Below are 22,819 nucleotides of genomic sequence, written 5' to 3' on the forward strand. Positions count from 1 at the left end.
AGTTATTATGTGCCTGAATACCGGTCTATTTCACTTTTCTGATATGTTAAAGCAGGTATTTTTGAGGTTTATATGTGAACTGAGAGCGCCGCGCAAGTTTCAGGAAAAACGTTTCAAGATGAAACAATTACAGTGAAGTCACTTTACTCGAGACTGGAGATTAACGAGGTCGCTACTGCCTTCAATTTGGTCCCCTACGTCTGCACTATAAAGACCAGCTGGCATGGAAGACATTTCCTAGAGCTGGTGGTTTTGAAGGCAATTCAAGAAGATTTTCTTCCAGTTGCATATATTACTCAACCTGGAGATGACTGATATTATACCGTGTACTACACTTCATGAGCTTGCATCAAAGACATTTTCTCGCACACCAAATGGCGTTATCTTCACAGATGACATCAAGATGATTTATTCAACTTTCTTAATATGCCTTAAGTTGAAGGAAGAGAGTCCGGAGCTCAAGAGATGGTATTCTCCGTTTGGCAAAAGTCATCATGCTTTTTCCTTTTCCATGGAGGAAGGTGTTGAGAGGATGGGAAATCTAAAACTTTCAGTCGATATGACCACTACTTCCATTGAAATCTGCTATAATATCCAGCCAGAGTTGGCTTACCATTTGATTAGAACGTTTATGGAAGCTAAGCTTCTACATACCCCTGCGGATAGGACTCGCAGCATGCCAAAAAACAAATCGATCTTACAACCTACTCCGAAAGGTGTTGGTATACTTCAAAAATATGTCAGAAGGATTGGTTTGAAAAGTTTACCACCTATCTTGCTTTCGGACTTCAATTCAATGGAGATCTTCACCTTCGAAAGAAGTCCTGTGACAGATTCCATAATTTACAGCAATCGCTTAATATGCATACTGCTAAACAAGATGATGGGCTCTGGTCCTAACGTCTGGTCTCCAGAAAAAAGTCCAGATAAAATCCCTTCACTCTCTAAGCTTTTGGAATATAATAGTGATATCTTCAGTTTTGAAACTGTCGACTACAAAGCATTTGGCGGGTTTGAAAGGGAACTTGAAGGCCATCAACACACTTCATGGTTTGACCAGCTTTCCACGGAGAGATTGCATGATGAGAATAGAACTTCACCGTTGGCTCATAGGTTTTTCACCAATCCTGACTCAGATTCTCATGTACAATACTACTCTACTGATTGCGGATTAAGAATAAGTAAATCGAAAATCTTTGGCAGTCCTAAAGTTCTCTTTGATTATTGCTTTACAACAAAAGCTATTTGGCAATGGGTAATGGATTGTACTGACATCATGTACCCAAAAGAGGCCGTATCTGCGGCTGCCCTATTCCTGAAAGCAGGTCTGGTTGTCCCGATTCTCTTTCCACCTTCTGAGAACCTCAATCGTAAATTTTGCATTAGCAGAACGTCATACTACACTTTGAGCAGGCGGGCGTGGGATGTTGTACAATGGAACACAGAGAAAGGCATAAGGAGATCGATATGCAACTTTTCAAATTTATTGTCTGACGATCCAAACAAGCATAACAGTGACGCCACCTCGATAAATTATAAGGGAGAAATGGTTATGACAGAACGTCCAGGTAGTTCACTGTCAGATTCAGATCGGACCACCGTTCAAATCAGATCTCAGGTCAAAGACATCGATGAAATTCTTCGTGACCCCGGTATGAAGTATCTCTTCAGGCAACATTTAGAGAATGAGTTTTGCGCAGAGAATTTAGATGCTTTCGTTGACATAAGGAAGTTCTTAAAGAAAATGAGTCTCTTGAAGAACCTAATAGAGTCAAAGCATGCGAGCGACTTTAAGACCAAAAAGACGAGACCAAGATGTTCGGACAGTAATATCCAAGCCGCCATAGAGTCTGCTTTAGTCAGACAGGCGAATGAATGCCTTGAGCTGGGATATCATATTTATTCCTCTTACATTGTGGTTAATGCACCATATCAGTTAAATATTGATCACAACCTGCGCGAGTCTATCAATAGGGTTATGCTGCACGCATCAACACCATCGGCAATAGAGAGTAAACTGGGCAATGAGCTACTGAAAACTTGCAGCTCAATTGAGCTCTCAGCGACGTCCGCTCAGTTGAGTAACTCATTGAGTATTTGTAGGTACAGCTATCTTAACCAGTCCGAGATGAATTTTCAAAGTGGCGTACATACTCCAAAAGTTGTCAAGTCGACTACATCGATACAAGCGAATGAAGAGAAGAAAAGACGGTCGACATTAGCTCTTAAGGCTAAAAATTTGCTCACAATGAAAGAAAATAAACTCCAAAAGACTTTCAAAATACTTAAAACCCTGTATCCTCTGTTGGAAAATGTTAATCAAGATCTGCACCGCTTAATGCGAAAGGACTCGCTGCAAAAGTTTGTAACGTCGGACCTGTACCAAGATGCTGTGACGTTCTTGGAGGTGTCATAAATGTAATGTAATGTAAACGTAAATCAAACCTCACGCATTTGAGACAATATGAGAGAGGCTTTATAGAGGCCTTGGGCTGCAACATGCGATCAACCGCGATCGCTTAAGATTGGTTGATGATTAACTTTACATAGGTGTGCTGCGTCATCTATACAGAACGTGTATTCGGAATTATATATACACAATTTGATTGCGCTAGTGATGATGTTGATGAATTTGCTTAAAAGATTGGTTCTAATGTGGTACCTCTCTTGATAGTAGCCCAACCAATTAAACGCCAGTGCTTTTCGATACGTCTTGACAATGCGATCTTTTCGTTAACTTCTGTACATGCAGGGGATGTTAGTTGCAATCTTGCCATATCAGCCTTGACAGCAACCACACGAGCACCGGTGGCTGTGGAACCAATATTTACCATAAGAACTTCATTTGGCTCCAACTTTCTGACCTTGGCTTGCTTTTGGCCGTCAGTCTTGACACCTAGCAGACGACGCAGCAAGAAATAGTTTATTTCAATGTCTGTGTAGATATTTGGTAGATGACCCTTTGCACCAACTACTTGACCGACCAAACGATCGGCTCTACATAGCGTTGGGTCAACCTTAGTACCAACACCGATAAGACCACCAGGAACGGCGAACTTCAAATCGTTTTGTTCAGCAAATAGAGATACAATGTTGGAAAAAATTGGCTTACATTGAATCTTACCTCGTTCATCCTTAGTCACAATACCTGGTCTAATTTCAATTTCGTCACCTAGTTTGAAAACACCGTTTAGAATAGAACCACCAGCAACACCACCCTTCAAATCTTCAATCTCAGCACCTGGTTTGTTCACATCGAAGGAACGAATGACGATCAGACGGGGAGAGATCATAAAGTCCCTTGGTGGCACTGGAATGGTCTTGACAATAAATTCGTTAACGGCATCAATGTTATATTTCAGTTGAGCAGAAATTGGAACAATTGGAGCACCATCGGCAATTGTACCTCTAATGAACTTCAAGATCGATTTCTCATGTTCCAATGCACTCTCTTCACGCATCAAATCGACTTTGTTTTGTAGAATGATAACATTTTTCAACTTCATAATCTCGATAGCTGCCAAATGTTCAGAGGTTTGTGGTTGCGGACAGGATTCATTACCTGCAATCAGTAGTAAAGCCGCATCCATAACTGCTGCACCTGACAACATGGTACTCATTAGAATATCGTGACCGGGACAATCCACAAATGACACATGACGCACTAATTTATAACGACCGGGACAACCAGGTCTCTGACACTTAGGGTTAATCTCCTTATCAGATTTGAAAGATCTATAACAGTCTGGTTCAGGACACGAGGGTTCTTGACATTTGTAAATCTTAGCATTGGCATAACCCAACTTGATGGTAATGTTACGTTCCAACTCATCCTTGAAACGGACAGTTTGCACACCAGAAATGGCTCTTACAACAGTAGATTTACCGTGTGCAACATGACCAATTGTACCAATATTTATAGTGGCTTGTCTATTGATAATCTCTGGTGAACATGGGTTCAACTGCGTGAAATCTGGGTTTTCTGGTTGTTCTGGCAACCCACCGCCCTCTTCAAATTCTCTTTTTCTTGTCTCTTCATCATCAGCCTCATCTAATCCACCGAAGGTGACTTTTTTCTTTGGCTTTTCATCCTCTAGTTGACCCAATTGCTCTTCCATAACTTGATCTTCTTCATAAATCTCTTCCTGCTCGGGTTCCAGGTTCCCATTAATGATAATACTTGGCTCACGATCCTGCAAGTCACTCATCTTCCAATTCCTAATATTTTAACACTACGGAGAGGCTCACCTTCCTGTAAAATCTGTGTAATATCTGTTCAATTTCATCTCCAGAACTCGTTAATAAGGCAAGTTTCTTGTAAATTTTCACCGCTGAAAAATTTTCCAACGTTGAGCTAAGAAAAGATCACGTGACCTCCGACCATAATAAGCGTTAAAGATAAAGATGAAATAGAATAAATAATATTTAATGACTGAAATAATAAATAGTTAAATGTTGGGTTGTCTAAACCGTTGGATTGAATGCAAATTCGTTCATTAGAATATCGACGTCCCTCCAGACAGAATCTGATTCCCAGTTGTCCCAGTGTTCTGGGAGGGCTAATTGCGGATTGTGTCCTGGACTGGGATCTATTGATCTTTCAGGTAGACCGAATAGAGATGGCACTAGCGATTGTTGGTCTTCTTCTTGTAGAGAGGGATTGTTCGTTAGAGCGTTCGGTTCTTCTAATGCCATTGGGATGTTCCTCGGGGAACTCTTGTTTAGAATACCATTGAGACTCAAGACGTCTGCGGGTTGACTGTTGGGCGAAGCTAGACTGCTACCACTACTGGTGTTCGCCGCATTGATTGGATTGGGATCTAGCGGAGTTGTCTTTATAATTTTTCTTGCGCTTTCCTCAGGGTGCCTAATTCTGGATAATGTTCTTCTCTGTGCGGCTCGTTGTTCTTCACTGTTGTTCTCATCTTCCTCGTCGTAATCCTCTTCATCCTCCAACTGTTGTGCTTCTCTTCTTATCTTGGCCATACCGCATTTTTCTCTCAGTATATAGAGACAGTCGAAGAATACGCTGACAGACATTCGAGATTTGATGCTGATTCCCAGATTGAAATCGTTGGCAAACTTATCAACTTGACAAACTTTGTCTCTTTTCCAATCTCCATGCATATTGGCAAACATGCTCCATATGCTTTTCATGATTGCCGATGATCTATAAGCCATGTCGTGTTTTAGCACTGACGCATTGAAAGTCAGCGACACAGCATCCTGATACGCTTTCTTGCCTCTATCAATGTCTAGGACCGCGGAGAGTGACGAGTGCACCAGTTTGCTTATTATACATGCAGATTGCCAAATATTCAGGACAAAGACACCCGGAAAATATTTGATTATCGCTGGATCAGTTTGCCACATCTTCGTTGAGTGCCCCAAGAGATCAATTGCTGCATTGAAAACTCTCACCAAGCCTCGTTTGGTCTCAAAATTAGATGCGATCTCTGACAGAGACATCAATCTAACATCAGTAGACTCCTTTTTATGCTTGGGAAATGTATCTGTAAAGTAGTACGTGAGGAGATGAACTTTAGCAACCAATAACAGAAATTTTCTCATACTGTCCAAATTGTTCTCTTCCAGATTCATTTCTAGTTGACTCAGCTGCTGGTTTAGCACATGTAACAACGGTTGCTTCTGTTCACCGCCGACCATCCCAAGTTCGTTGGAAGGATTCGAATTCATGGTACTTATGACCTGATTCTCGAAATGTGCAATTTGTGCCATTTGTTTGATTGGAAGAGGTACTCTGTGACGTTCATTTTTGTCCTGGTTCTCTGCTGTGGCTATTATCACGGCATGATCGAATGACACATATGCAGGGAAACCGAAGGATGATGCAATTATTTGTGAGACAACGTTGCAGCAAACCCATGTTCTCACCTGTTCGCTTATCAGCTCAGAATTTGCAGACTCATATTCTTTCGAAAATTCAGCGCAATTGAGGCCTACTCTTATCGCCTGGAACATAGCTGTACCAATTGTGTTCCAAGAAGTATCGGCACTCAGTGAGGAAGTCAACGGTGGCCAAAATGTGTACAGTAGAAATGCTTGAACGGAATAAACAGATGCAACGTTCAAAACAGGTTCGTCATTCTCGGAAGGCGTATATCGTATGATAGGTGATATTGTAATCTCTGCCAGAATAGATTTCACCAAGCTTGACAACTTGGTCATGAGATCAATAGCACCAGACTTTCGGCGCAGCCCTATCAATAGTATGACCCAAAATAAGCATGGTGAGAGTGAGTATATACTTTCTGCACCTCTTGAAATGTCGACAACCGGCAGGAAAGGGTGATATTTTGTTGCGAACTCTTGAAACAGTTCTGCGATATCATCACTTGACATGTAAACTTCACCAAGGCTTTTAGGCGAGCATACCAGTTGTTGATCGCTTATTGAGCATTGCTCATTTTCCACTTTGTTATCTTCCGTCGCATCAGCATCGCCGTTGGTGATCTCTTCGATATCCCAAGAAGGAACGGACGAAGAAACATTTGATTGCGTAGTGCTCAATTTCTTTATTTTTAACTTTTCCTTAGTGAAGTTCTGTCCACTCAACAAATCTTTCTGTTCCTGTTCAATCTTCTTCAATATATCTTCTGAGCTCAAATTAGTTAGAGTTCTCGTAAGTTCTTTAAACCTTTTCTCAATAGCTTCATTCCGTGCACGTTTATAAGTTCTTCTGAAATCTCTCTTCAAAATGCAAGGCACATCTTTCTTAGCACATTTGGTACAGGGCTCCGGTGCTCTCTCATGAGCATCGCACTTAGATTTCTGCTGTCGGCATTCAACACAAGCAAATTTCTTCCTACTGCTTCCACTTTCACGAATGCTACCTCTCTTACTGTTGCCGTTCCCCTCGAACGCACTCAGGTCAGATTCCGATTGTGAGGGACTCATCATGGCAAGCAACGCAGCAAGGACGTTGAAATGTCGCGACTCACTCCAATGGCTTCAGAAACTACTAATCCAGTAGGTAATAAGATCCAAGTTCCATGAAAGCGCCGTATTGGATCTAACTTTGATAGTGGTCTGACTGTTTGTAGCTTTTTTGTTGCAGTAAAGTGAAAAATTAGCGATGAGCTAAAATTTACTAATTATTAAATTTGAAGGAAAATAGCGACAGCCAAGGCTTAAGCCATTGATCCTCATGAATGTTTTGAAAGAGATAAGCTCTGCTTCCAGAGATATCAAGCTTCTATGGGCATCCGTTTTCTTCAGGCTTTTCGCTTACGGTTTAACGAACCAGGTGCTGACACTTTTCCTCAATGATTTACATTTATCTGAAAGTAAAATTGGTTGGTTTATGTCATTGACCTTAATAGGCGATGTGGGTTGCTCTTATGTGTTGACGTGGCATGCTGATTCTTGGGGTAGAAGAAGAATTCTAGTATATGGTTCTGTTATGATGGTTCTGAGTGGGTTTATCTTCGCTTACAGTGAAAACTTTCAGTTATTACTATTGTTCGCTATCTTTGGTGTCATATCACCTTCAAGTGATGAAGTAGGACCGTTCAAGTCGATTGAAGAATCTATGATTGCACATTTGACACCACATAATAAGAGACCAGAAGTTTACGCAATCCATTCGCTGGTTGGTACAACTGGTGCAGCTCTTGGGGCTATCGCGTGTGGTGCTTTTATCGACTTATTAAAATATGCGAATCTAGCTACGACAGATCTTGAGTGTTACAAATTGGTGTTCTTACTTTATGCTGTATTTGCCATGGCCAAAGTTATCATTATGCTACTTTTATCAGAGAACACTGAATTGGAAGCCAATCATGAAGAGGTGTCGTCACCAGAGGCCCTAGTGAATGATGAAATGGCTCCACTTCTACAAACAGCTGAAAACAGGAAAAGAGGTTTATCGAAGGAAACTATAGCCGTACTGTTGAAATTGTTGGCAATCTTCATGTTGGATTCTTTGGGAAGTGGGTTTATGACAAGTGGTTGGATGGTTTACTACTATGCCAAAGTATTTTTAATGAGCTCTTTTGCTCTAGGAGCATTATTCTTTGTCTCAAAGATCGTCATGGCTTCCTCGACAATCCCATCATCAGTGATGGCTAGGACGTTCGGTCCCGTTAAAGCCACCCTGTTAGTGCAAGTACCATCAGGAATCTTCTCAATTTTAATTCCTTTTGCTGAGGCTTGCTTGCCGCTTTCTGTTATCTTGCTAAATTTACATTTCGCCACGACTGCGATGGATGTTATACCTCGCCAAGTCTTATTGACGAATATCATCGCAGCAAAAGACTTGACTAAAGTGATGGGCATCGTGAACATCGGCAAGACTTTGGCGCGTTGCATTGGTCCCATCTTTACAGGTCTCTTAGCATCGATGGATCGCTTATGGTGCTGTTACATAATCAGTGGTGTGCTGGTAATTCTTGCTGATTGCTTGCTTGCATTTTGGTTTTTACCAGTGGACTTCAAGCTATCAAAGCAATTGAATACAAGCTAAAATTTAGTCATTAAAGTCATTAATAAATAAACAAGGATAATATATATATAAATCACTCAAAGGCAGCCTTGACTTTCCTTCCAACCCCACCACGATCGAAATCAATGTCAAATTTAGAATTGATAACGTTGCTACGTTTTTTAGTATCAGGTCGCGACCCCGTGAAGAGTAAATCTTCATCAGATTCATTTTTGTTACTAGGTTGTATCTGTTGAATTTCATGACCAGTATCTTGCTTATCCTTGTCAGTAGGGACAGAAAGAGCGAAATTCAAATGCTTCAACAGGTTGCCTGAACCATGGCTGCTGTTGCCCAATTCAGATAAATGTACGGAAGAGTTGCTGTGTGAGTGAACCCTAGACGAGCTTCTGCTGTCTAAATGTGCCTGGAGATCGAAAAAACCATACCCTCCAATTATCTTCCCGGAACCATAAGACTTTGATAGTTTCAAGTTATTCAAAGCATTATCCATTTCATATAACTTGTCAACCACTGGACTAATCTTGACACCATTTTTATTAAAAGCCTTTTCATTAGAACCCTTCCAATAGTTGCGAATTTCCGTTAGCACCCAGTTCAGCATATATATCAATCTGTCGCCTTGTCTAAATTGTGAAGTTACAGTCAAATCACTTTGGTCATCCTTGATTATATAACCAACCCCAAATCCTTGTGACACAGCTGGAGTTATACCAAACGTTGTCGTTGCAGCGTTACCACAGTTTGCAACGATTAGTTCGGGCGCCGAAAATGGTTTTACTAGTGGATCTTCAAACACATTTTCTGTTATCTTTTTGTCCTTAGCATTCAGTTCGATTCCAAAATGATCGTGAAACTTAAAGAGATACTTCAAAGCATTGAAATGTTTTTCATAACCATTACCAAGTTTTGCTCTCTTTATCTTTTCACTATGACTCTCACAAGCTTTGCGGAATTTCTCCAATTTACCTTGTTCGTCAAGTGAGTTAGATATGAAATGCTGACACAACTCAAGTAATTCCTGACTCTGTATGTTGATGAAACACGATCTCGAATTCTTAAAGCCTCGAGTGGAAATTGGTTCCAGCCCGTAAACCATTCTCCCATACAATGCATAATGAGCCACTTGCAAAGCAACCTGTATCATCGAATCAGGATTAATTCCAAGCCGTTGAGCCGACCTGCGACCAAAAGGTATCGATACATGAAAGAGGTCATGCTTTGAAATGAGATCGGCCAGTTTAGTTTCCGATAGATGGACGTGAGTGTTCAAAATATTACTAAAATCCCAGGCAATCTTATTAGTAAACGTTCTGGGATCAAGTTCCAAAGTGGGTGATTTGGAAGCTGGTCTCTCAGAATCTCTGATAGATGGCCATAGAGAGAAACGAGGATCACCAGCGTTAACGTCTCTTGCCAATCTTAAAATGGACTCAGTATAGGTCTCTGAAGTGAATCGTAACACGACAGAACCATCACATGTAAAAGAATCCCAAATAACTGCAGCTTTCGAATCCGCTGTGACAACTAACTGTAATTTGTCGTACCATCTGGAGACGCACGATCCGACCTGATGACCTCTTTCATCTATAACTGAAGTACCGTAAAATAACCGCTTGCAATCGTCCGATGAAGGGTTTTGGCCATCAGATACCCGCGATGAAGAGTCATCAAGCACAAGCACAAAAAGCGCAGAATCAATCAATTGCAGCTCATCCTGATACCTTTTCTGCAATCTCTTCCTGGCGTATTTCCAATTCCTGAAAGAGTGAGAAGTCAAACTTCCTAGAGCGGTGGATTTCTTGAACGTGTTCGGCTCCTGCGAATCTTCAAGAATATGAGCAAATGCTGTAGCTAGAATGCTATCATTGTACAGAATATCGTCATTCTCGTCCAATACCTCAATAGTATAATATTGGCCCTTGGAGATTACAAGAATATGTCTGGAGTCTGGATGACTCTTCAACCCGATACCTTGACGTGCAAATACTTCATTATCCTGATCCGAACCAGCACTCTCAGCCGTCAAGGGAGGGGTAGGCAATTCATCATCTGACTCATCCTCCGAATCATTTGCCTCAGATGAAGTAAACTTCCAACCTTCATCGAGGTCTGAAGACGCATATGGCTTGTTCAAGTCGAAATTTTCTATTTCCCCTGGAAAGAACACTGGACAACGAGTAGTTCCAAATAAATTCATGTAAGGTCTCATCGAGAGCGGATTGCCACTCTTTGAATTAATATCCGGAGGCAAAACACCGTGTCTGAGTGCAGAAACGAACCGTAAAGCAGAATGAACCAGTACTGCAGAACGGTCAGCCTGCGAAATCTCCGGCACAGCATCCTCCGCTAGCACCAAAAACGGGTTCCGTGGTAAAACATCGTCCTGTCCATCACTTAAAGTGTTATTATTGATATCCAAGTGTAAATTGTCCAAATAACAATCATTAACTGAATCAAATTCTTTCAACTTATTCTGTAATTTCACAGCCGCATCACTGAGTAAAAACTCTTGTACTGCTCCAGAGAACTTTTCCAGTTGTTCAGGTTCCAAAGGATGGTTATAATACCCATCTGCATAATACAATGGTTCTAAACTACGATGTAATTCATTCAAGGTTTCTTCCAAATCGGGAACTGGTAGCTTGGGTAAATCCTTTTCATAAGTAAATGTTTCAACGTCTTTCGAAACCTGTGAAGTGATTATACTGGGTACAGCAGACATCTTAAAGACGATAATTACTACTTTTTAATTCTCCCAGACAAAACTAAATAAACTGTAGATCAGGTTGTGGGATATTTAAGTGTCCTCTTATACAATTAGGGTTCTTAGCCTAGAATTGAATGCGTGACGCTTCGAATGGCTCATCTCTGGTAAATGTTGTAGTTGTTAGGATTGTAGTCCGATGACCTTGTAAGTCATCAACTTCCCACCCTTGGAGACGCCGTTTCAGTTCCCATTCAACCGCGAGGTGAAAAAGTGTCCGGATATACCACGGTATAATCGGACACTCGATCAAATGTCATATCAGTTACCATTATATGCTATATACTACTGATTTCCAACTAGCAGCAGTAGTAGTAGTTAAGGACCCATTACGTATCTCGAAGTGTCGTAGGTCAGTTATATTAGATATATAAGACTAAAGGTGATGTAAACAAAGTGTACAGATTTTGTAAAGAAAAAATGATGACACAAACCAAAATTTCTTAACGGTTAGACTTGGCAACACGTTCCAATTCATCCTTCTTCTTGATAGCGTAAGAAGTGGAAGAACCCTTAGCAGCGTTGATCAATTCTTCGGCCAAAGTTTCAGCGATGGTCTTGATGTTTCTGAATGCGGCTTCTCTAGCACCGATGGTCAACAAAGCAATGGCTTGGTTAACTCTTCTCAATGGAGAAACATCAACAGCTTGACGTCTAGCGGCACCACCACCACCGACTCTGGTGGTGTCTTCTCTTGGACCAGTGTTGGTGATAGCATCGACAACAACTTGCAATGGGTTTTGATCGGTCAAAACATTGATGATATCTAAGGTGTGCTTGACGATTCTGACGGCCTTCAATTTCTTACCGTTGTTTCTACCGTTCATCATCAAAGAGTTGGTCAATCTTTCAATGATAGGACATTGAGCCTTTCTGAATCTCTTGTTGGCGTAACGACCAGCGGTGTGAGAGACAAAGATTGGTTGTCTGACTTGAACGTAGTCAACCAAAGAAGCATCTTTAACTTCAACGTCTTCGAAAGACCATTTGTTGAACAATTTGATCTCTCTTTGAGCCTGTTGAACTTCCTCTGGGATTGGGGTAGCCAATGTGACAGGAGTGAATTCTTCAACAACTTCGAATTCTTCTTGAACTTCAACTGGAGCTTCGGTGTCAGACATCGTGGTTCGTTTGGCCTTCTTGTCCTTTATTAGGTAACTCTGAAATTTGCAAATTATCTTGTAGATTTACCTAAATTTCACCATTAACTAGTTTGGTTCGAAAAAGTTTACAACAGGCAGTCTGCCTACGCTGTCTGCCTACGCTGTCTGCCTAGAGACCTCATTCCCATCCTCTGCCCACGAGTCGATCGATACCTGCTTCCCTTCAGAGGGCGGCCGGTTTAAAATCGTTCTTATTGACGACGCAAAAAAGTTATCAAATGGTGTAAAGGTTTGTTCCAAATATGATTGTGCACGGATGACAGTCAAATGAAATTCTGCGATACTTTTGTACGTCTGTTGATATGCTAGTAGGTATAACTTTACTGCTCTTCGAGCCAGAATGGTTTCTTTGGTATTACACCTACTGGAGTTCCCGCTATGTGGAATAAAACCTTGTCTTGTGGCTGGTCGAAGGCCAGCTTGAAATGTTCAGTTCTTAATATTGCGACGCCCAAGTTTCCTTGATGCGCTATCAGAGACCCTGCGGGTCTCTGACGCGGCTTACTTGGTGCAACACCGAAGGGTGAACTTGAACTTGTTGTGGTTGTTGTAGTTGTAGTGAGCTGTGAATCTAGCATGATATCATGGTATTTCGCGTTTGAAGTTAGGGCGTCTGTGTTCGTGAGAGTTACCGGTACTAACCGCTTCCGGAGGATACCAGTGGCTAAAGTTCTCGCAGTCAATTCTTGACCCATGTAGCAACCTTTGTCAGCACTCACTGCATTTGGTAAGTAGTCGAAGTTTAGTTCCAGTGGTAGAAGGCTTTCGGGTTTGAAATCGGAAGTGCTATCGACAAAACCTGCTTCGAATCTTGATTCTCTGAAGAAAGATTGATCTACTTCTTCAATTGAGCAGGGATAGGGTAGTCCGACGGGGTTGAAGATCTTTGATACGTTCTGAGTGTCCGAAGTTGTAACAACTCTAAGCATTTGGGGTGCCTTACCATTGGTCTCGAGGATCTCATCTGTTCGCCTCTCAATGTACAATGCTATAATCTGATCCTCGCTTCCTTGGAAAAATGCTGATACTAATTCTTGGGCAAATGCAAGTGCATCTTCAGGCGTTTTTGTCGTGGTGCTGGGATCTAGCAGATTTGTCACCCACGGATTTGTGGGCTCTGGCGGTAATTGTAAGCTCAGATCCCATGAGATTAGGTCGTTCGCCTTTTTGATCTTGACTTTGCTAGTGAGCTTATGGATATTGAATAGGTCCTGGATATAATCCACAATAGACGCATCGAATTCCAATAAATATGTTGGGTATCTCATCACCTTGGCATCGGCGCTGGATAGAGGCGCGGGATAAAGAATAGTATCGGTAATCAATTTGCCCTTACTGTTCAGAATACCTGCATATTGGCCAAATCTCGAAATATATGCTCCATTGTAACTCATCTCATTGTAAACGCCCCAATTGGTCTGGGTCTCATCGAACTCAAATACAGTATTGGTGAGTTCTTCTTCGTCAGGGTTTATAGTCGTAAGATTCTTCTTCACAAAGAACGGTATTACTTTGGAAGTGAGCAATCCATTTAGGAACTTTGGTGAATCTGGTCCGCGTACCTTGAGGTAGGATTTATTGTTCGTTCGACTGAATCGCAACAAACCTCTATCGTTTGAAGTGGACAGGCCTCTACGAGTCAGTAGCAGGCATCTATTCCTCAGGATCATAATGCACCACTTTTGTAAGTTTTAAGATGCTAGTTCTTAATTACTAACCTATCTCTACCTTTGAATCTCACGTGAATTTCCTTAAAGTTACTCACCTATCTAATAACAAAGAGTGTTCTTGAATATAAAATGAAATCTCGATACATAAAGATCATAGTTTTTTTTGGTACCACATTTCTATAAGCTTTCAGCTAATGAATGGTGTTTCGTTATCATCATGATGGGGATAATAAAAAAATGGCAAAGGTAAATGCATTTCCTCAAGCTTCCTAATCAGAAGCGGCCATCTTTTCAGCCTTGGCGACGACATCTTCAATACCACCAACCATGTAGAAGGCATTTTCTGGTAGATGATCGTACTTACCATCAAGAACAGCTTTGAAAGAAGAAATGGTGTCCTTCAATCTAACCAACTTACCTTGGATACCGGTGAAAACTTCGGCGACGGCGAATGGTTGAGACAAGAATCTTTGAATTTTTCTTGCTCTTTCGACGGTCAATTTGTCACCTTCAGACAATTCATCCATACCCAAAATTGCAATGATATCTTGCAAAGACTTGTAAGCTTGTAGAGTTTCTTGAACCTTGGTAGCAACATCGTAATGTTCTTGACCAACAACAGCGGCGTCCAACAATCTAGATTTGGAATCCAATGGGTCGACAGCTGGGTAAATACCCAATTCAGAGATACCTCTGGACAACACAGTGGTAGCATCCAAATGCGCGAAAGTGGTAGCTGGAGCAGGATCAGTCAAATCATCGGCTGGCACGTAAACGGCTTGCACAGAAGTAACAGAACCCTTCTTAGTGGTAGTAATTCTTTCTTGTAGCAAACCCATATCGGTAGCCAAAGTTGGTTGATAACCGACAGCAGATGGAATACGACCCAACAAAGCAGACACTTCAGAACCAGCTTGGGTGAATCTGAAAATGTTGTCAATAAACAACAAGACATCTTGACCTTCGACATCTCTGAAGTATTCAGCAATGGTCAAACCGGTCAAGGCGACTCTAGCTCTAGCTCCTGGTGGTTCGTTCATTTGACCGAAAACCAAAGCGACCTTGGATTCACCTTCCAAGTTGATAACACCAGTTTCTCTCATTTCACGGTACAAATCGTTACCTTCTCTGGTTCTTTCACCGACACCAGTGAACACGGAGAAACCACCGTGAGCCTTAGCGATGTTGTTAATCAATTCTTGGATGAAAACGGTCTTACCGACACCGGCACCACCGAACAAACCAATCTTACCACCTCTAGCGTAAGGGGCCAACAAATCGACAACTTTAATACCAGTCTCCAAAACTTCAGCATTAGTGGATTGTTCAACGAAAGATGGTGGTTCAGCGTGAATTGGTCTAGTCTCCTTAGAGTTGATTGGACCTCTTTCGTCAATTGGCTCACCAATAACGTTGATAATTCTACCCAAAGTCTCTGGACCAACTGGGACAGAAATTGGAGCACCAGTGTCAGAAACTTTTTCACCACGGACCAAACCTTCGGTACCATCCATAGCAATGGTTCTCACAGTGTTTTCACCCATATGTTGAGCAACTTCCAAGACCAATTTACCACCTGGTCTCTCAATCTCCAAAGCGTTCAAAATAGCAGGCAAGTTTTCTTGCTCGAATTGCACATCCACAATAGCACCAATGACAGCTCTAACCTTACCGGCCAAAGGAGCAGCAGTAGCTAGACCTCTAACAGAGGCAAAGCGTGTAGCAGCTTGCAAAGCCACACGAGAAGTTTTAGGAATCAAGACCATCGTGAGATAAACTTGTTGACCTCTTGAAAAGAGAATATTAATCAAATGAAACAACAAGTAATAAAACAAGAATAAAGATTCTTTATATTAATACAACAACTACCAGATTTTTTTTCAATGAACGTATCAATTTCCATAATTTTTCAACCATTGGCCCCTTTCCGACTTCGAAGAGGAAAAACCATACAAATTGGGTATAAAAAGCGCGAACAGTTTGAGCTTCCTGATTGGTTGGCAGGCGTCAGTCATTTCAAACGTTTTTCATGTCCGGTTGGACCGGACATATAAGAAAGTGTCCGATCCAGCCATGGTAATGTCCGGTTTTCAAATCACTCCCGACGTATTTTACCCTGTGTATACTATGTCCGGAACATCCGGGGGTTTTCGGACAGTTTCGTTTTTGTGGCAGGTCCCATGAATAATCTATAATGGGCGGCTATCTCTTACTACAACAACAACAACAACAACAACAACAACAACAACGACAAGACCAACGAGGATATGTTCTAGACTATTATCTATACTACTGTGAATACTGTTCAGTGTACTAACCCCTTTTCCCTGCTATCTACCAAGAGTGACTAATCCATGGTTTGGTGCCTAGCTTGGCGGCAACCTGGGCGGTAAAATTAGCGGTTTCGAAATTATTAAAATACAAATACTAACGGGTGCAGTTACAAATGCTAATTGAAAGTACTAACTCTATTTCTTACCTAGCTTGGCGGCTACTTTGGCGGCTTCTTCAACACCGCGGATGATACCACTCTTGACGCCTTTGTCTTCCATAACACACAAACCGGCGATAGTGGTTCCACCAGGTGTACAAACTTGGTGTTTTAAAACACTTGGATGTTCGCCTGACTTTTCAACCATCTTGACGGTTCCTTCTAAAACTTTCAAAGCGCACTCTTTACTTTCTTTCAATGGAATACCCATTTGAATACCACTTTCCATCAATGATTCGATCATCAATAGCACGAATGCAGGGCCCGATCCAACTAGTGCAGTGGCGGCATCCATGTTCTTCTCAGGCAATTCGATGTATTTACCCACATGGCTAACCAATTGGGAAACAATAGCCTTATCATCATTGTTGATTCCGCTGGAGTGTGAAACAACTGCACAACCATAACCGTATTTGGCAGGCGTGTTGGTCATAACACGGGACACCTTCTCAGTGTATTGTGTCAATTGATCAATGGTCCAGCCGGCTGCCAAAGAGATTATAAGTTTACCCTTGATCTGCTCTTGGACACCTGAAAGCACTTTTTCGACTAGGAAAGGTTTAGTGGCAAGGATCACAACGCTTGCCTTGTCAATTGCGTCCTGGTTCTGTCCATAGGTAGAGCTGACTTTAATCGCATTGGGTGACTCATCGAACGTAGCTAATAGCTTGTCCACTTGCTTAGCACTTGGCTCATCATGGTTACAGGTGATGATTGTCGAAGGGTACAATTTTGCAATTTCTTCACTATCTGCTTTTGGAGCATTGTAAATGGCGGACAAGAGTGCTTGGCCCATAACACCACATCCCAGAATTACTAACGTATATCCCATCTTTTCAATTGTTGTTTCACTGTGTGGGTAGAAGTTTGAATTGTTTCGAATGCTTATCTCTCTTTCAAGTTGCACTGCACGCTTTGACAATGAGAAAAATGGAAAAAAATTGGGAAATCAGCCGTCTAAGTTCTCGGATCATAGGCCCATGCAAAATTCAATGGTTATAGCTTAAGGAACAATGGAATCCATACCCACTTTGCGTCCCACCATTAGGGAATTTGCTAATCCGATTGAATACCTGTCGGAGTCGAAGGTGCAGCGACTCGGTCATAAATATGGTATGGTAAAGATAGTACCACCCGAAGGTTTCCATCCACATTTTTCAATCAATAGGGATTCATTTAAGTTCAATGTGAGAGTCCAAAATTTAGCCGAGCTTAATATCCTGAATAGAAGCCGAATGTTCTTTATGAAGCAACTTAATAATTTTAACAGAGCAAAGAGAATTAAAAAATCAGAGAGACTTGTTAAACCATACATTGAAGCTACAGAAAATCAAAAGATTTACCTCTATGATCTTTTCATCATGGTTGTCAAGGGCTCCGGTACACTCTCAAGCGATAGCACTCCAACTCAGGTTTCAAGAAGAAAACGTGGACGAGGTTCTCCGGAAGAGACGTCTGCTCAAGCCCATGCTTCGTTACCTCCTTTGACGGATATTATGTCAGATGGGAATCTCTGGAGGGCAATTTCTCGAAAACTGCGGATACCTGTAAAATTATTACAGGATGCCTTTGAGCAGTATATCTCCAGCTATTACAATTATCTTGCAGCGCAAACGAAAGCCCACGGATCTAGTCAATTTTCAAAGCTGCTCTACAACGAAGAGTACCCAAAATCCTTGCTCAGTGACGATGATGTGGAGCCATCAGGGTCAGATGACGATGAGAGTGAGGATGAAGGATGTCTTGTATGTGATCGTTCTAACAAACCGACCAAAATCATATTATGTGACGCATGCGATAAGCCGTTTCACCTTTATTGCCTCTCTCCACCTTTGACGTCTATACCCAAGGGAGAGTGGATTTGCAACAATTGCATTGTTGGGAACGGCTATTATGGCTTTAAGGAGGAAAGTCATTTTTACACTCTTTCCGAGTTTCAGAAACGCTGTAACTCTAGGGAAACAGAGCTCACTGTTGATCCAGTTAGCGGTCGGAAGCTTTCAGTAGAAAAACTGGAACAAAAATTCTGGAATTATGTCGATGATATGGAAAAATCAATAACCGTGAAGTATGGTGCAGATATTAACGGTGTTTCTCCGGGAGAGATATCGGGATTCCCCAGCTCTCACTATATACCAGAAGATTTGCCGATCTCAGAGAGAGAGGATTTTAACCAATACACAAAGCATCCGATGAACCTATTAAACCTTCCCAACGCAAAGGGTTCACTATTACCGATGTTTGATAGAAGGATTTCAGGTATGACAGTTCCATGGATTTATGTGGGTTCCACTTTTTCCACATTTTGTTGGCATTTGGAGGATCAATACACCTTAAGTGCGAATTATCAACATGAAGGTGCTCCTAAGATATGGTATAGTATACCAGAGTATGCTTGCCACCAGTTTAATAGTCTGATGAAAAGCCTGGCGCCCGATCTTTTTGATAAGCAACCGGACTTGCTACATCAACTGGTCACATTGGTATCGCCCTACGATAAGAGATTTCAAGACGCTAAGATTACCTGTTTCAAGGCGGTTCAAAATCCAAACGAGTATATTGTAACATTCCCCAAATGCTATCATGCTGGTTTCAATAGTGGCTATAATTTTAATGAAGCAGTTAACTTCACACTGGATTCATGGGTACCGTACGGCATAGAAGCAATCGGAGACTATCAACTTACCGGTAAGCAATGTGTCTTCGATATGTTTGAGCTGATGCTGAATGTTGTCATCGAGTTTCTGAAAGGTAAGTCGTCATTTCAGGAGGAGCTTGTAAGAACATGTTATCTCGAACTTCTTAACGTCTTAAATTCAAAGAATAAAATGATCAAACAGCTACCTGAAGTATCTGTAAATCCAAGCTTTCTCAAGAGAATTGTGAGGAATGATGATTGGAAATTAAAGGAGAATAATTTGCCATCGCCAAAAGCTGAGGAAGATCAATCGATGCTCTCCGATTTACATAACATGCCTGACTCGGTTGACTTCGACGTCTTTTGCTCAAAATGCCATACAATTTGTTTTCTAGCTTTCATGATACACTACAAGAGACCAAATCCGCGCAAGAGAAGAAAGCTTCATTCCTTTACGGTTACTCAGATTAATGAGCTGAAAGGTGATAAGGACTTAGAAGTTCTGTGTCTGAAGGACTATCTAGCCTTGGTGGAGCAAAGCTACGGCACACATGATAATGACAAGTTTAATGATAATGACAATGATGACCCTTTCAAGAACGATGAGCTGAACTACATTCGCGATCCACAGGAAGTGCGCGATATTCTAAGCGCTGCGAGCCCAAAGATTGAAAGGGCTAGGATTTAATGGTTGCAATCGAATATGTATTTATGGTTTATATGGAGTTTACGATCTTTTTCTTAAGTACTGAGTTTTTCACTCTTGATTTTGGTTTACTTCGCTGATCATCGCGATGTGCCCAGCTTAGAAATTATTGAGAACTTTCAAGTAATAAGGTTCTAACTGCAGACTCATAGGAATAATCAAAATGGCAGCAATTTCCTCCTTCAATGGGCTATTCTTTAGAGTGGCAATGCTGTTTGCCCTTGCCTTTTTCTGTTTCAAGAATGTAAATAGTATTCTGCAAAACTCATACATGGCCGTTTTCACTCAAGCAATGAATCTACCAGCATTGAGCATGTCACAGTATAGTGCCCAATTGGGTCTATTTGGAATTTTATTCCTATTTGCAGCGGTCAGTGATCTGATCCCCCTGCTAGAGCGCAATCAAAAGTACTTTAATTCTGTGGTACCCTTCAGATTATTCATGTTTTTCACCTTGGCTGGATTGGCCTACCTTTGGGAATCGAATTTATACTTACACAACAATGTGGTATTCACATACTGTTTTATTGAAGTTTGGGTCAATTTTATTGTCCTAGGAGCCCTAAGAGAAGAAAGAAATGAACAATTCAAAAGCTCGAATCAATTTTCCAGCCAAGCAATCATAGTCGAAGAATCGGAGAACAACGATGAGGACTCTGAAGTTTTAACCAGTGTCCAAGAAATTGAGCAAATTGTTGAAATTATGGATGAATGAGTTGACAAGTTATGCATATTTAAGTACGTACACGTTTTCACTACAGGGGTCACTGGTCAATCCTCACTCTTTGACACCATCCTTGTTTTTAATATATTCTATGAAGATGAAGTGCAAGAATTCTTCAATCTCTTTGAATTCAGAAAAGTTTGTATCGAAAGATACATCCTTCGCTTTATTGACGTAGGTAACGGTTACCACCGCATTACAATAATTGGGACTCTCCAGTACCAGTCTTAATTCTCCATTATCAGGCAGGTTGATTTCAAATTTGGTTTTGCATATATTCAGCAGTCCACTGAAGGCGTTGATTTCTTTGGATAGCTTGGCAACATTGAAATCAAGCTCGTTTTGTTCAATCAAACTTGGGGAACGCACAGCTGTCTCCCTCATCGTCGCGTTCTCTGCTACATCTAAAATGTAATCCTTCACTATTTTTCTTAGTAATATCTTGTAGTTGTGATGTCTGAGCCTACCTAGCAGAGGTCGCAGCAGTAGGATATCCTTAGCTCCTTTCGGGGATGCTTTGCCTAAAGAGGTCAGTCTTTGCTTCAAGTTTTTCTTGAACATGGCAATGAGCAACAACCTTAGTGTAACTAACGTCAATGTGGCACGTTTGTCATTGACTTTTGGTGCATCTTGAACGTGATTAACCACCGAATCATCATCAAGCGAAACAAGTTCCATTTCGAACTTCTCATTAGGTAACTCCATGACTACTTTGTTCTCGTTTTCAATAGTCACACCATATGAGATCAGCAGTGAGCTTTCTTTCTTTAGCTGGTACATTAGCTCTTGCTCGAACGCAAATGCCTTAAGTCTCTTGATTTGGTTTTTGACATCCTCTAAATCGTCTATTCCACTGTCGGCACTGAACAATACTTCACTCACTGAACTCTCTCCTGTTAAGATGTAATCATCTTCAGAAGCTATTTTGGTGAATATTCGCACTCGAACGAATCTTTCATTATTAAGCGACCCACCAGCATCTGCTCCCGAAAAAGGCTCTAATTCCAATTTATTTTGTTCGGGGTTGTTCCTTAGAACAGCTACTCCTCTGTCATGTCTGTAATTGGAGCCAGAGTCCTCATAACCATACTTAATTCCAAGTAAACGGGTCCTATTGTTCTTGTCTCTCATTTTGAATATAACGTCTTTGTTGCTTATGTGCCTTGCGATATTGCTCCAATAAAGATGTTCTTTTGTCATTATCTCATTGAGGAGCATATACTTTTCCTTTAGAAGCAAACGGGACTCATTTAAACTTCTCAGTTTCCAACCTCTACTTAGAATCTCAGCATTTGTCTTTTCCTCGTGCGTGTGCGGTACTAATGGTACCTTGTCGCTATTCAATGAACCCACTGGAGCTGTCTTTCTCAAAAATGGTGACATCGAAGCTGTTGCAGCTGACTCTCTGACGGAAGAGAGCAGCAATGACAAAAATTCTAGGGCTAATGATGATTCGTTGAGGGCAAGGTCAACATGCTCTATCATGCTTTTACGAATTCCCACGAACTGTTCCTGGGTCATTGCTTCCGCCTCATTTTCAAACTTTGCTCGAGAAGCATCTTCCTTCTGTTGGAGATCTAATTTCGAATCTTCGTCAATAGGAGGTTTATTTGCGTTGTCTGTCAAACTTTCGTCATCCTCGGCAATCATTGTGAAATCGCTTGTGGAATTGTCATTAGCCGCTTGCTCTGAATTATCTTGACTCGATTCAATTTCATTGATCAGCCCTTCCTCCGATAGATCTGCAAATTTGAAGCCAGGTCCTCGCTGTTGCAGTAACAGAGGCACCAGTTGTTGCATTGGCATCTGCCCAAAAATTTCGTATGGATTCTTAAACAAAGGCTTGCCATTTGGTGGCTTGCCTTTTGAAGGATCGGCATCGCCTGGATTTACATTTGCATCTTTCAAACTATCTGCATCCGTTGAATTCGCCGTGGCTGTTGCTGGTTGAGAAGTCGCGGTCGACCCATTCAAAGGAAGTGATATGAGATTTGGATCCAATGCCAACTGGATGCCCTCTTCAATGGCTTTATTCACTTCTCTGGAATCATCTGCACCCTCAGACATTCCAAGTGGAGTTCCTTCACTTGAGATCAATACCAGTGAATAGGTTAGCAGTGGACTTTTCAAAATTAAAAAGCTACAGAGCGGCATATAGAAATGAAATAATTAAGGAAAATCATTAATAAGATGAGA

At 41.4% G+C, this 22,819-nt stretch overlaps 12 protein-coding genes across 12 annotated transcripts; 4 read left to right on the plus strand and 8 right to left on the minus strand.

The window, feature by feature from the left end:
• Window positions 1–307: 307 nt before the first annotated feature.
• SST2 (GTPase-activating protein SST2) lies at window positions 308–2,416 on the plus strand (the record flags this gene model as incomplete). Its single annotated transcript, XM_003683079.1, has 1 exon — window positions 308–2,416. The coding sequence occupies one exon, from the start codon at window positions 308–310 to the stop codon at window positions 2,414–2,416; it is 2,109 nt and encodes a 702-aa protein (XP_003683127.1).
• Window positions 2,417–2,636: 220 nt separating this feature from the next.
• Window positions 2,637–4,208, minus strand: GCD11 (translation initiation factor eIF2 subunit gamma; the record flags this gene model as incomplete). Its single annotated transcript, XM_003683080.1, has 1 exon — window positions 2,637–4,208. One exon carries the CDS (start codon window positions 4,206–4,208, stop codon window positions 2,637–2,639), a length of 1,572 nt encoding a protein of 523 aa, XP_003683128.1.
• Window positions 4,209–4,464: 256 nt separating this feature from the next.
• Window positions 4,465–6,918, minus strand: LEU3 (leucine-responsive transcriptional regulator LEU3; the record flags this gene model as incomplete). Its single annotated transcript, XM_003683081.1, has 1 exon — window positions 4,465–6,918. The coding sequence occupies one exon, from the start codon at window positions 6,916–6,918 to the stop codon at window positions 4,465–4,467; it is 2,454 nt and encodes an 817-aa protein (XP_003683129.1).
• Window positions 6,919–7,168: 250 nt separating this feature from the next.
• On the plus strand, window positions 7,169–8,485 carry TDEL0H00600 (uncharacterized protein; the record flags this gene model as incomplete). Its single annotated transcript, XM_003683082.1, has 1 exon — window positions 7,169–8,485. The coding sequence occupies one exon, from the start codon at window positions 7,169–7,171 to the stop codon at window positions 8,483–8,485; it is 1,317 nt and encodes a 438-aa protein (XP_003683130.1).
• Window positions 8,486–8,537: 52 nt separating this feature from the next.
• Window positions 8,538–11,189, minus strand: YAT2 (carnitine O-acetyltransferase YAT2; the record flags this gene model as incomplete). The annotated part of the gene is made up of 1 exon (XM_003683083.1): window positions 8,538–11,189. One exon carries the CDS (start codon window positions 11,187–11,189, stop codon window positions 8,538–8,540), a length of 2,652 nt encoding a protein of 883 aa, XP_003683131.1.
• A 485-nt stretch (window positions 11,190–11,674) lies between these two features.
• On the minus strand, window positions 11,675–12,352 carry RPS5 (40S ribosomal protein uS7; the record flags this gene model as incomplete). Its single annotated transcript, XM_003683084.1, has 1 exon — window positions 11,675–12,352. One exon carries the CDS (start codon window positions 12,350–12,352, stop codon window positions 11,675–11,677), a length of 678 nt encoding a protein of 225 aa, XP_003683132.1.
• Window positions 12,353–12,714: 362 nt separating this feature from the next.
• Window positions 12,715–14,064, minus strand: IBA57 (Iba57p; the record flags this gene model as incomplete). Its single annotated transcript, XM_003683085.1, has 1 exon — window positions 12,715–14,064. One exon carries the CDS (start codon window positions 14,062–14,064, stop codon window positions 12,715–12,717), a length of 1,350 nt encoding a protein of 449 aa, XP_003683133.1.
• Window positions 14,065–14,333: 269 nt separating this feature from the next.
• Window positions 14,334–15,830, minus strand: ATP2 (F1F0 ATP synthase subunit beta; the record flags this gene model as incomplete). Its single annotated transcript, XM_003683086.1, has 1 exon — window positions 14,334–15,830. The coding sequence occupies one exon, from the start codon at window positions 15,828–15,830 to the stop codon at window positions 14,334–14,336; it is 1,497 nt and encodes a 498-aa protein (XP_003683134.1).
• Window positions 15,831–16,532: 702 nt separating this feature from the next.
• On the minus strand, window positions 16,533–17,387 carry PRO3 (pyrroline-5-carboxylate reductase; the record flags this gene model as incomplete). The annotated part of the gene is made up of 1 exon (XM_003683087.1): window positions 16,533–17,387. One exon carries the CDS (start codon window positions 17,385–17,387, stop codon window positions 16,533–16,535), a length of 855 nt encoding a protein of 284 aa, XP_003683135.1.
• Window positions 17,388–17,568: 181 nt separating this feature from the next.
• On the plus strand, window positions 17,569–19,881 carry JHD2 (histone demethylase; the record flags this gene model as incomplete). Its single annotated transcript, XM_003683088.1, has 1 exon — window positions 17,569–19,881. One exon carries the CDS (start codon window positions 17,569–17,571, stop codon window positions 19,879–19,881), a length of 2,313 nt encoding a protein of 770 aa, XP_003683136.1.
• A 181-nt stretch (window positions 19,882–20,062) lies between these two features.
• ILM1 (Ilm1p) lies at window positions 20,063–20,614 on the plus strand (the record flags this gene model as incomplete). Its single annotated transcript, XM_003683089.1, has 1 exon — window positions 20,063–20,614. The coding sequence occupies one exon, from the start codon at window positions 20,063–20,065 to the stop codon at window positions 20,612–20,614; it is 552 nt and encodes a 183-aa protein (XP_003683137.1).
• Window positions 20,615–20,677: 63 nt separating this feature from the next.
• SRB4 (Srb4p) lies at window positions 20,678–22,690 on the minus strand (the record flags this gene model as incomplete). Its single annotated transcript, XM_003683090.1, has 1 exon — window positions 20,678–22,690. The coding sequence occupies one exon, from the start codon at window positions 22,688–22,690 to the stop codon at window positions 20,678–20,680; it is 2,013 nt and encodes a 670-aa protein (XP_003683138.1).
• Between the last annotated feature and the right edge of the window lie 129 nt (window positions 22,691–22,819).

This window comes from Torulaspora delbrueckii, chromosome 8 (genome assembly GCF_000243375.1).
Source record: "Torulaspora delbrueckii CBS 1146 chromosome 8, complete genome".
In the NCBI taxonomy this organism is placed as follows: domain Eukaryota; kingdom Fungi; phylum Ascomycota; class Saccharomycetes; order Saccharomycetales; family Saccharomycetaceae; genus Torulaspora; species Torulaspora delbrueckii.